This window comes from Pongo pygmaeus, chromosome 10 (assembly GCF_028885625.2).
Source record: "Pongo pygmaeus isolate AG05252 chromosome 10, NHGRI_mPonPyg2-v2.0_pri, whole genome shotgun sequence".
In the NCBI taxonomy this organism is placed as follows: Eukaryota; Metazoa; Chordata; class Mammalia; order Primates; family Hominidae; genus Pongo; species Pongo pygmaeus.
This window is the reverse complement of record NC_072383.2, coordinates 84031815-84045174: the sequence shown is the minus strand read 5'-3', so window position 1 is coordinate 84045174 and position 13360 is coordinate 84031815. Positions and strand designations below refer to the sequence as shown.

General features: G+C 34.8%; 1 protein-coding gene across 1 annotated transcript in view; it reads left to right on the top strand.

The window, feature by feature from the left end:
* The first annotated feature begins 2366 nt into the window (after positions 1 to 2366).
* Positions 2367 to 13360, top strand: part of RASSF9 (Ras association domain family member 9) — a 36300-nt gene continuing 25306 nt past the window's right edge. Inside the window, exon 1 of the mRNA XM_054442445.2 lies at positions 2367 to 2754. Coding sequence (XP_054298420.1) covers positions 2708 to 2754 — 47 coding nt within the window. The 5' untranslated portion in view covers positions 2367 to 2707. The remainder of the gene's footprint in view (positions 2755 to 13360) is intronic.

Below are 13360 nucleotides of genomic sequence, written 5' to 3'. Positions count from 1 at the left end.
GAGAGACAAAAGGATTTCCTGAGTTCAGGAGTTTGAGGCTGTAGTGTGTAACAATTGTGCCTGTGAATAGCCACTGCACTCTAGCCTGGGCCACACAGGAAGATCCTAACTCAAAAAAATAAAAAAATTAAAAATTAAAAAAAACAATGGTTTTGTTACTTTCTTTTAAGATTGCTTTTGCTTATTTTTCTATTAAGGGATTAGTATTCATGTTTTTTTAATTCCGTTCCACTTCTACTATCTGAGAGACATTAACCCTTTGTGCTTTCTCTTTCAGCTTTATTAAGGTATAATTGTCAAATAAAAATGGTATGTATTTAATGTGTACAAACCCTTTTATGTGTAATTCTTATATATCAAAGAGCTTGTCACGAAAAATATTAATAGGGCATTTTGTGTGAGGATTAATGACACCTAAATGAAACTCATTTGTGATAACCTGAAACTCGACGTAAGATTATGCTAGTAAAGACATAGTATTGTTTCCTCATTCCCCATTAAAACTCTTTTATTGAAAAATATAATACACATATGTATATAAATAATGTTAATAAGTGTGGAGAACCGAAACTAAAGAAAACATAGGGATATTTGTAAATGTGAAATCATTTGCAAATTGACTGCAACAACAATTATATTAATAAGTAAACAGTATAGCCTTAAGGGATTACATTTTGAACAACTTAAAATAACTAGGTAAACTTCCATAATAGTTTAAATCATTTCTTGTGAGTTGCTAGTAAAACAAAATCAAGAACAGAAACAGAAATACACCCAAGATTATGTAACTTATGTTGCATGTGAAGTGCATATATACACAGCATGTGATACATATATATATACACACACATATATATACTTATGTTAACAAAGATGAAGATGTTTATACAGATGTTTATACATGTATATATGTGTACATATATACATATATATACACAGAACATGTCATTACTATTTTTGGTGTCTTGATTTTCTCTGGAATCACTGACCATATCAAATTAAGATGGGTATGTATTTTTTAATTATCCTAACTCCCAGGGATATAAAAAGGTAACTAAACTTTAACATTGGCTATTGTAATGTTTTTCACTTCATAATGATTTGGGTGCATATATGGATATAATATATGATTTATTATATAAAATTATAAAGAAAATATTATAAATAATAAAATAGTATATGACACGTGTATATGTACATACAGAAACATGAAATATAGATGAATAGAGAAAGATTATGATAATAAATAATGAAAAACATGATTTATCTGAGCACTGCATAAATCAGTGTGTATCAGAATCATGGAAGCCCTTGAGATCATTTTTTCGTTTGGTGTTGTTGGGGGTAGGGGATAAACTCCCAAAGTAAGTATGAGCCATTCATATTCTTTGCCAAGGCTCAGAAGGAACTCACAAGTTTGTTGGCTTTCTTTTCCCTCCCTCCCTCATCATCTGCCTGGGAAGCCCATGATTAGAAGCCTGGCGGGGTGGAGGGTGTGGGGTGGTTTTAGGAGAGGCAAAATCACAGTAAAACACGTCCATGAGAAAGCTCTCCTGGCCCTTCCCCTAAACAGTGCTTTCCCATGAGTGCCAGGTACCCGGTGGGAGCTGCGCTGGGCCTCCCACAGGCACCTGAACTCTCCCAGCTCCATTCCCCTGCCCTGCTTCTGGATTCGAGCTCTCCTGGGACCAGATGAAGCCCTCCCTCCCTCAGACTTCCACTTCACATTTCGAGTTCCAGTAGATCCCCTAGGTGTGTCTTCTTTACTCATTGAGGGGCAGGAGCAGTTTGCTTTTCCTCTGAAATTCCCAGGGCTCTAAAGGCCCAATGAATGTCAAAGATGGGGCAGGGGTCAACATAAACGCCTTGGGAGTCAAACACTAAACTCCAGCTTGTTCCTAGACCAAACTGTGATGCATCAGCCCTGGAGCCCTGTGGTTCTTCAGGTCCTTCAACTTTTGCAAGATGAACTTGAGAGTGTGGAGGAGGGACCTGGAAGAAGCTCTTAAGACCGTGAACTCAGGGACTTAACAATCCTAAGGGGTCTGTGAGTCCACCTTGATCCGGTTTCCAGCTTCGCTCTCCCTAATATATTTTAAAGTCCTGACACCCTGGCAGGGGATCTGGGGGTCGAATGAGTTGGCAAAGAGAGTTCTCAGCTCTCCCTTATGCTTGCCATGATCAGGTGACTTTTCACAGACTGGAGCTGACCAGGAGTTGGGGGATATTTACTTTTAATCCTTTTATGTGCGTTCAGTACACCTTGTGTGGTTGGGTGTGGAAAGCGGGGGAGGGGGGGTTTCCAGATCGAGTGAAATTCCCATTCCATTGGTATTACCATGCTTGTGGGGTTGGCAGTTCTTTAAGTCTGCAAATAACTACAGAACACAATACAGTCCTCCTCCCTTCCTCTCTCTCTCTTTCTTTTTTTTTCTTTTCCTGCTTCCAAACGCCTTCTTCGAGGCTGAAGCTGGGCAGGTCTCCAAAGGTGCAGCAGCCACAACAATCCCGCAGTTCAAAGTTAAGCAGCAGTTGCACAACTTCCAGCAACTTTCTCAGCCGGCTGCTAATGAGCTGAAAGCCAGGAACATCTGAGGAGAAGAGAAAGCTTCCAGCCCTCCTCCCTTCACCCTGGAAATCCACATACCCCCACCCCCACCCTCAGATCGCTTTAAGATAATTTGTTTATTCGTTTGCCCGACAGACCATGGCTCCCTTTGGAAGAAACTTGCTAAAGACTCGGCATAAAAACAGGTAAAGTCAAGCGTGTGAGTGTATGTGTGTGTGTGTGTGTGTGTGTGTGTGTGTCTGGTGTGTGTAGTCTGGACCCTACCTGTGAAAGTATGTGTTTTGTGGTTGTTAGATTCTGAAAAAAAAGGCTTTGTGGGGACAAAGTCCTAGCCTAAGGAGTTAGGCTAGTATGAATACCTAGATGGTAAGGATATTCTCCCAGTATTGATGATGGGAGTGACCAGCTCAAGGATCGCAGAGAATAAAGAGTGATTACATTTGACTCCTTTCTCCCCTTTTGACCAGTCCTGGTTCCACAACCAGCAACATAAACAGTTTCTCTTTTCGTTGCCCTGGGCATTTGAGGGTAGTAGAATAAAAAGTGTCATTTTGTTTCAAACAGAACTTTAGAATATTGTAAAAATAATTAAAACTTTGATAAAGATGTAACTAGTATTTATAGCCACTAAGTAGGGTGAAAAATAAAACTGCTGATACAATTCAGAAACAATGCTTCTGCTCCCCTGAGAGTGAGGCATTCCTGAAACCTGGAATGTTCCCAAAGTGGAAACACTCTGGAGAGAAACTTTGTTTGAACTGATTCTTCAAAAAATCTTTGAGAATTTTAGGTAGTTTTAAGCGCTAAAGAAGGATTCAAGCAGCTATCCTCCCTAATCCTTATTATTACTATTTTACTTTGATTTGATTTGATATTTCAAGCTTGAAATGCCCATAGTATAAATAAGTTACTTAAAACATACATACACACACATATTTTTCTAGGGACAGTATGTCTGTCTTAGTCTTATTAAATATTTTATTTACACATCAAATGTTACTTTTTCATGCCAAAAATTTGAGAATAAATTTAGACATGGGCTATATTTTTTTAAAATATATTTATTTTGGCGTAGGGGCTTGTCCACCACTTTTCTCTCAATCATGCCTGTTTGTACTTGTCATAATTTGCTCAGTGCAGATTTAAAAGGATACAATTACATGGTAGGAAATGATATAATTATTTTAAAGTGTCTACATGACAATATAGAGTAGTACAACTTTAAAGTAAATCTCCATACTTTATTTTGTGCACACATGTCTACTTTGAAAATCCTGTTTTTAACTCATTCCAAATGTATTCATGATTTAGTTGACAGAATTTCCTTTAGAAAGTAAATGGCCTTAATAAATACTGTAAAAGTTTCTAAGTAAGCTTTATTTTCTAATAACTTGACAATATTTCACAAATATGGTATTTATGGTAATTACAGATAATGAAACTGTATACTAAAATAAAGTGGTTTGAGTATTTAAAATTTGTGTTTTGATGGTGACAAGGTATTTTAAAATATTCTAGAATATTCCAGAAAAGCCTCCCCCAAGCCAAAAATAAAAATATTCTGTTTTTTAAATGATATTTTTGTAGTGTTATTTTTGTAGTATTATTTTGGCATTTGTTTAAATGTCATCAAAATATATAAAAATACTCTGGAAAACTTTCTGGTTTCATAAATCAAGTTGTGTTTCTGGCATACTATCCCTGTAGTCAGGGCTTTCTGTTTGTTTGTTTGAGGTTTTTTGGTTTTGCTTTAGCAATTTGAGATTTCTGTCATTGGTATGCCAAATACAGGGCAATAAAACTTTGCATGCACCCCGAGTTTCCCTCAGGGAAGTGCATTCTTCAATTTCATTACATCAGTTCTGCCACTCTACTATCTACTCTACCTATAAAACTAGCTTTCTTTCGAGGAGGTGAGTATACAAATATTTTTTAAATGTTTTCTATGCAAAATTATGAAAAGGTGAAAACAAAGATAAAAAATAGAGAGTTTAATAGTGTTTCAAGTTTCTCAGAAAATGGAATGGCTCCTGAAGATGATGCTTTGTTATAAACGCAAGTGTTTTGGAAAAGGTGGCAATAGTAAGGATATGCGTAAGCTTCTCTGATGAAAGTATTTCCCTCTACAGATTTGTATTTTTCAATCCTTAAGAAAGATTTAAACCACAGCAGTGGTCTAGGACACAAAAATATGGGTGTTTCAAATTAAGCAGTGTAAAGATCATAGAGTGTATTGAAATAGAATTAATATTTGTTTTGGTATTTAGTAATGCTATATACAGGGTCTTTTGTTTTGTTTTTTCACCTTAGCAGAGGTGAGACCACAAGTGAAAATTACTTACAAGGTTAAGTTTACTCATTTTGTTTACAGTTTCCATAATGATTTGAATAACCACATTCTAAAGCACAGAAATAAAATATCTTTTCTTAAATGATGGGTGATTTATCCTTTCGTGGAAAATGTGATTTATGATAAGACAGTTATCTGTTCAGAGTCACTATATTCTTCAAATACAGACATATAAAATTTCTTGTACAATGTAAAGTAAGAAATATATATAACAAATATATTTACATGCCTTATGATATATAACAGGCAACAATAACAAAAAACTACTTGAGCATAATTGCATCTTTATCAGCAGGAAAATATATGAACTGTTAGAAGGAACATTGGGGATTAAAGATCATAACATTTTGAGAAAGTCTGCTTACAGAATTTTTCTGCGTGCTATTCTCTCTGCCTCTCTTTTCATTTTTGGTCACTCTTGGAGTGATATTTAATCACCCAAAATTGAACCTCATGAGATAGTACTGTAAATGTTCTTATAATAAATGGATAGTTGAGAGTTTTAGAGACAGACAGGATGCAATTAAAACTTCAAAGTATGAGGCAATACAAAATTTTAGAAAATACAAACCGTAAAGCTTGGAGAAGGTGGGGCCATATCTGTCTAGACACCATTGTGTTTTCATGTCCAGGACAGTGCCTGCCATGTGGTAGACCTACAATACAATTGTTTATTCAGTTTTGTAAACTGAATTATAATTTGTACTCAAATCATAAATATACTAATTATTTTATTCTCTATTCATCATGTGACACCAGCTGGTATTATATAAAAGTGAACACTTTTTAAAGGGTTAGTTGGTATTTAATATAATTCAAAACCTAAAGAGATGGACACAAAATTACATCAGTTTTGAAACCAAGCTAATTTGATCCTACTAGATAATATTTTTTCTACATTTAAAGATTATTTAGTTCAACAATTTAGGAAATAGTATTCAGGAAATTTGAGATAATAGATGCCTAAATAAAAAGCCTAAAAAGTTTGTATGCCCAAATATAATCAGGCTTTTCATTTCAAACTTTCATATAAAGACATGGAACCAACCTAAATTCTTTCTGTTTACAATGAGAGTTAATCTTTAAAATTTTTCTAATTGTAGTAATGTTTAATTGGAAGACTTCAGTTTTAAGAGAATCTGTTGCTTTTAGGAGATGAATTATTTATTTTGATTCCAGAAAAACAGAATATTCTGTGACTGAATTCCAAAGATTCTTGATGCATATCTTCTTCATCAGACTTTTTGTTCAACATGAAGAATACAAATGTTTGAAAGTCTAGATATTTTTTCAGTAAGCTGTTCAAGTTCTGAAAGTGTTTTCTAAAAGTTGCTAGGAAACCAGTGTTCCTCACATAAAAGCTAAAGTAGTAAATAATGAAACACCAATCCATTCGAGATTCATGTGGACATTCAACAATTGGATTTAGATTATGAACCTATTTACCATTCATAGATTCCATTTGTGAATGTGATTGTCTTTATATTAGATTATGTTTTCAAGGTAAGGATTGTTTTAATGTTAATGTGTCTAAATAACAATCAGAAATTTTGTAAAAGTTCAGATAACTAGAATGTTATTATAAAGCTTTTTTTGGAACACTTGGTTGTAAGGTATGATTTCTTAGTGTGTTAGTTAATAAGATTTGGAGACAGAGAATTGGTTGGTCCCTTCACCAAACCTTGCTAGAAGCATAACATTGCCATAATGAAATAATGTCCAATATATTTTTCAAAATAGGAAATCAGAATAGTTTGTATAGGTGATTTGTAAGATAAAAAATAATGAATATAAAAATATTGAATCCAGTTTAAAGGGCACTTAAAATTATTTTGAAGTGCTATTTAGTTTTCTCTTCATTTTCCCTTAAGTCATCTCAAGGGTTCCCTTCGGCTTTCACAAAATGTACTGATATATGAATATCCACCACAGGCTATAGCAGACATACTTGTAATATCAACCTAAAATTAAAGGACTCCAAAAAATTTGCTTGTCCTGAATTTATTAGCATAAAATAATATAGCTTTATTGTTCTATAATTGATACATAAAATTTGGATTCCAGGTTGCTTTTGAATCCATTAGGACATATTTAGACAACAGTTCTTAAGGCCAAGTACATCATATTGTCACTAGAAGTAAATCATTCAATGATTGCTTCATCAGAGGAAAGAATTAAATTTTGTGGTTAGGGTAAAAGTTGCTGACAAGAAGGATGTCTTCTCTCTGTAATTAGAAGTATGGTGATTTGTGAATTCTGCAGAGTGGGAAATTATTATGCACTATTTTGTTTATCCTTCCAATCAAGATTTAAAACGTACCCAAAATTGTACGGAGAAGTGCCAGATATTTGAGTATGTAAATCTTCATAATTCTCAGGAGTTCCTGAAAGTGATTTCCCCTGATTATACCTGGTAACTTAAGTAGTTATTAGTTGGCAGAGGATAGCTCATTAGGAACAATGACTGGAATGCTTTATCCCTAACAAAAATATCCTGAGAGCTGTGCCAAGGGTGAAATTGAGCTCTAGGTTAAACCTGAATTATTTCTCAAGAAAATCTAAGCCAGCTTTGTACTACATAAAATGTATTATCTACAGTATCAGTGCCTGACACATGTCAAGGCGAGAAGTACTTAAATTAATTTTTTGGAGAAAAGTTTTAAAAAGTTTGAAGCTGTCTAACAATTTAATTTAGATAATGTGTTTGTTGGCTGTATAACTCAAGAAGTTTTGATGTTATGTTATTGGCATGTGGTTCCAGGAGATCTAATGATAACTCTAAATAATTCACAAATGTGTGGCTCTATTCTTTTGATAGTAGTTCTGAAAATGAAATAAGGTTGAAGTAGGGGTATGTGTTTACCTCTTGCAGGTGTATATGAATACCAGTCCTTGACAAGGAATCTCTTTGCCTCTTACATATCAGCTTTCTAAAATGAAACCTCATGATATCTGCACCATGTATATGTCAGAGGAAAAATTTCAGCTTACTTCTGCATTCTAATGACTTTGATGTATGGTTGCTTAATTAATTTCTTGACATCCAAACACAACATTGGCAAAACACAACATTGATTTCTTAAGTGCTAATTCTTTACTATTTTTAATAGATTGTGATTCCATTCTTGTGGAGTCTGTTGTAGTACTACACCTTCTAGAGAAAGTTTGTGTATTTGTTGGATAAAATTGAAAGCAATTACTAATGTAAATGATCATACAAGTACAAAGTATTTATGCAAGTGGAGTAGAGCCTTGGGAAGATGTTTAGCACTGGCAGTAATAAACAAGATATTTCAAGTATAAGAATGAGCAATGAAAATTAAACCTGCTGACAAACAAGGAAAATTATACTCAGAGGTTTGTATCTTCAGACTAGAATGCACCCTGCTTTTATAAAGTTATTTAAGCGTTCTGTTAAAAAAAAATCATTGAGTATAGGTTCAATCAGAGCAGGGACCTTACTTGTATTTTTCCTTCATAGATAGCCAGAGAGTAAGTGCTCAAAAAATATTTGTTGATTGAATAAAGAAATTCAACATATACTCTTAAAATACAGCTGATCAGTAGTGCATTTATGTTAAGTGGATACATGGGTAACTTAAAGAATGAATCCATAAATGCAAGGTTGACCTCTCATCTTCCTTGCTCCTAGGCACAGCTCCTGGCTTTCAAGTGGTAAAGGGCCATATCTAATAAATAGATGATATGCAACTTTACCAGACTTTTGGTAGAAAAACAAATCAAGAATCATGGTCATTTGTTCTTCTCTATGGACGCTCTTACCTCCCCTCATCCCCCTAGAACACAGCCAGGTATGCATATGAGTGAAGCTGGGTGGGTGAGACTGAATGGGTTCCACAGACCTCACTGTTGAATGTGGAGCATATCTCCTACTCATTTGAGATAGTTTAGCAACACAGTTATAGGAATGTTCTGAGTGGCTACCTTTTAATTTTGTTTCTTTAGGATGGGTAAACTGTGTTTAGTACTGTACCAGACATGCAAAGACAAAACCCCATTCCTAAGAGATTAAACTCCTAATTGAGAAAACAGCATTATAGTAAAATAGTTCATGCAAGAACTTTTTTAAGATCACTCTTCCATGGAAAACTATCTTTGACGGGTAGACAAAATCATAATCTTTGCAATATAATTAAGAAAATTGGAGTACAATCTCTCGGAGTTGATGAAGGCTATTCCTCTGTAGAGTAGGTGCTCAATAAATGTTGATTAACTCTATGTAGAAATATTTAAGAGAGGAGTAAATGGAGGTAAAGGAAAATAAAATGAGCATCATCATAATTAGCTAGCATTTATTAAACTCCCACAGGCGACAGGCTTGAACAAGAGAAGGGAATGCAATAAGATTTAGAAAAATATGTAGGAGGGGGCTGAATCACACAGGGCTAAGACTGACTCACATATGATAATCAAAAGAGAAGAATCCAAGAAAGGGGCAGTAATATGGTCAGTTTGGCAACCCATAATCTTAGTTGAGTTGGTGGAAAACAATATTTTACAATTACAATAGAAGTATTTAAAATAATTTTGTGTATTTATATAACATTGTCAGGCTGAAAGTCAATGGCAGTTGACTTCTGTTTATTCTAATAATCACATTAAATTGGTCAGTGTATCAGATCTTGAAATTGAGTAACTCTATCATTTTATGAGTCTTTTAAATTTTACTTCCATTGATGCAGATAGTGGTCCAACTTCAGCAAATTTTCAGGCTCATTAATTATGGTGTATGATTGGTAGAAACTTTGTGTGACAGGCCTATTGATATGCCCTCTGGTGCATGTTTATTGTTCTCAACCAATGGTTGGGACATTTTGTAGCCACCTCATATACCTTTAAGTAACTAAAGTTACTCTTAATGCTCCTTATTTACTCTGATCTTTTTCAATCCCACTGGATTCTCTGAAATTATGGTTAAGTGTGGTAATTTAGCATTCAATAGACTAGCGTTTGTTTTAGGAAAACACAGTCTTCCATAGTAAAGCCTAAAAGCATATTTATTTCAGCTCAGCACATAAGACCTTGTGTTTTTCTGGAAGATAAGAGAGATTCTACTGATAAACCATGGATCTTTCTATGGGGTAGACATGTAATAACTATCTTCTCATATGGAGAAGAATTATACATGATTAGTAAAAACACTTAAAAGGCCATAGTAGAATTTTGAGGTTTCATCTTTGTTAATAGTGCAGGAAACTACGCACATTACAGAGGTAGACCACAAAGTATTCAACTTTGTTCCTTGACTGCCTGTTCTTCCAGCAGTGAAAGTCAAGGAATTTCTTCCTAGAACTATAATTAATAGCCATGAGACATAGACTAAGTTACTGTTTTAACAATGTTAAGCAATTTTTGTGGTTCTACTTTTAATTAGGAGAGCTTGCTGTAATCACAATTTAGAAGATTAAGTAAAATGGTTGACTGTGGAATGTATTGTTTTACAGAATATGCTCATAATATTTTATTTTTCATTTTTGTGGGCACATAGTAAGTGTATATATATATTTATGTGATACATGAGATATTTTGATACAAGCATACAATGCATAATAATCACATCAGGGTAAATGAGGTATCTACCACCTCAAATATTTATCCTTGTGTTACAATCTGATTACAATCTTTTAGTTATTTTAATATGTACAATTAAATTATTATTGCCTACAACCACACTGTTGTGCTATTAGATACTAGAAAACCTATTTTATCATCTCAGAAAAAAATATACATGATGTTCTAAGTAGATCACAAATCTCACTCTTTCAGACTTGTGATCTACTTAAATACACACACACATACACACATATATATTTATATCGAGTTATATTGTGACATATTAATGATAAATCAGGTATGGATTATGTTTTTAAGGAGCTTGCTGATTAACAAGACACACAAGCCATACGTAAACAATTGAAATACAAAACAAGCATTTTAAAGTGTCATCATAAAATCCATATGTTGAATAATAAATATTTATTTACCTTGTAGTATGTGCCATATATTTTTCTAGATGCTAAGGATAAAATAGTGAGAAAGATAATCAAGGTTTTTCCTCTGATCAAATGTATAATGCAGTGGTAGATGGACAGACAATGCAAAAACAATATGTGAATTAGACATTTGAGATAGTAATTACCGTTATCATGAAAAACTAGATTCATGTAGTGGAGAGCGGTCTGGGAAGAGTTGGCTTTTTAGTTAAGGCTGTAATGAACCAAAGAAATCAGGCATGTCAGGCTTGTGGTAGAAGACTGTTTTAGCCAGGTTGAACAGAAGGTATAAAGTCACTGAGACAGAATATGGTTTGGAGCTGTGGAAAACATTAAGGAAGAGCAGTTTTTAAGGGGCTTACGAGTAGAGAATGTAGTTGAGGACCTAGATGGAGTGTGATTATTTAGATATTTGTAGATCATAAGGGATGTTGATTGTACTTTAAATGCAAGGGAAATCCATTGAAGGGTGTTAACCAGGGGAATTATAGAATCTTATTTACATTTTTCGAAAGGTCAACTTGGCTAGTATGTAGAGAGGTAATTATAGTAGGACAAAGAGTGAAAGCAGGGAATCTAGTTGCAGTGACTTTACAGTAGTATAGACAAAATATGATGACTAGTGTAATGATAGTAGAGAAGGAATGTAGGTGACAAAATTGATACAGTTTAGAAAGAGAACTTAAATTTGTACTGAGTGAGGGAAGATGAAAAATGAGGGATGATTCTGAGGGTTTTAACAGGGATGATTCTGAAGATATTTGTCAAAGAGCAGATGTTGGGAAGAATGTGTGGAAAATTAATGATTCTTCTCTAGCCTTGCTAAGTTTCAGATGCCAGTTAAATACATAAAGTAGAGGTATTCAGTAAGATATTGGGGCCTGAAGCTCAAGACCGAGATATAGATAGAGTGGTATGTTAGGTGACAAGGAGAAGCAACCTCTGTGGGTTTTACAAAACATCGTCTATACTGGAATCTAAACGAGAGGGAAGATTAGCATATAAAAAGTTGGGAAAAAGAATATTGTAGGTAAAGGAGAAACAGGAAGAAATGTAAAATATTTGGCATAATAGTATCAGTGAGTTTGTGAATGGCCAAACAGATTATTTTACTTTTTAAATTTAATTTAATTTTTCTTTATATTGTGGTGGGAACCATTGAAGGGCTGTGAGCAAGAAAATGATATAATCATTATGTCACATAAATATTAAACTTGAAGAAATATATTTAAAAATATTGGAGGGAATTGGCCGGGCACGGTGGCTCATGCCTGTAATCCCGGCACTTTGGGAGGCCGAGGCAGGCAGATCACGAGTTCAGGAGATCAAGACCATCCTGACTAACACAGTGAAACCCTGACTCTACTAAAAATACAAAAAATTAGCCGGGCGAGGTGGTGGGTGCCTGTAATCCCAGCTACTCGGGAGGCTGAGGCAGGAGAATGGCGTGAACCCTGGAGGTGGAGCTTGCAGTGAGCCCAGATCGTGCCACTGCACTCCAGCCTGGGCGACAGAGTGAGACTCTGTCTCAACAACAAGAACAAAAAAAAGATATTGGAAGGAATGGAGAAAGAATACAAGTGGGCCAGGTGTGGAGTTAAAGGACTTTCTTAAATAGAAAGAGAAGAATGATTCAAGAGTCACCATGGAGGCGGAATTTATAGGAATTCAAAATTCAATGCATGGGGCCAGTATCAGGATGGGAAAAAAGAACCATTGGTGACTAGATTTTGGTTCTGAGTAACTGGAGATACATGTGTGTCATCATAAAGAACAGAAAATATGGCAGAGATAGGCTTGGGGAGGGAAGAACATCAGGGTGAAGAGTGAAGAAAATTAAGGTGTGATTTGAATGTTTCTAAATATTCCACCAGTAAACACCTGGTGTTTGGACACACTGCACCTGAGATGGGACTGTGAAAGCAGCCTTTCATCCAACCCACTCTCGTCCCTCCTGACATCCATATGGGACTGATTAATACAGAATAGCACAATGCACCTGGAGTGGGGCTTTCAAGGCAAAACACAAACTGGTTTCCCAGTCAGGGCTGTCAGGCTGACTAATCTTATATTAATCACAGTCAGGCCACATAAGGCAGTCACCCTTTTAATGATCCTTTAATCATTAACTTTGGTTGAAATTGCTTTCAAACATAGCCACTATTTCCACTAGACTGTAAGGGAGGGTGTGTGTGTGTGTGTAAAGATCACATTATTTTTACCTTTTTATCTCCTAGAGAATGGTACAGAGAAAACTTGTGTAGATATTGAAGTTCAATAAATGTTTTATTATTTAAATAAATACAGTGTAGATTTTTGGGGCAGCCAAATTATCTAGGACATGAGTTGTCAAACTTTTTGTGTAAAAAACATAATAAATATTTTATATTTTCCCAGTCATAGTAACTCCCTCTCAACTACTCTGTC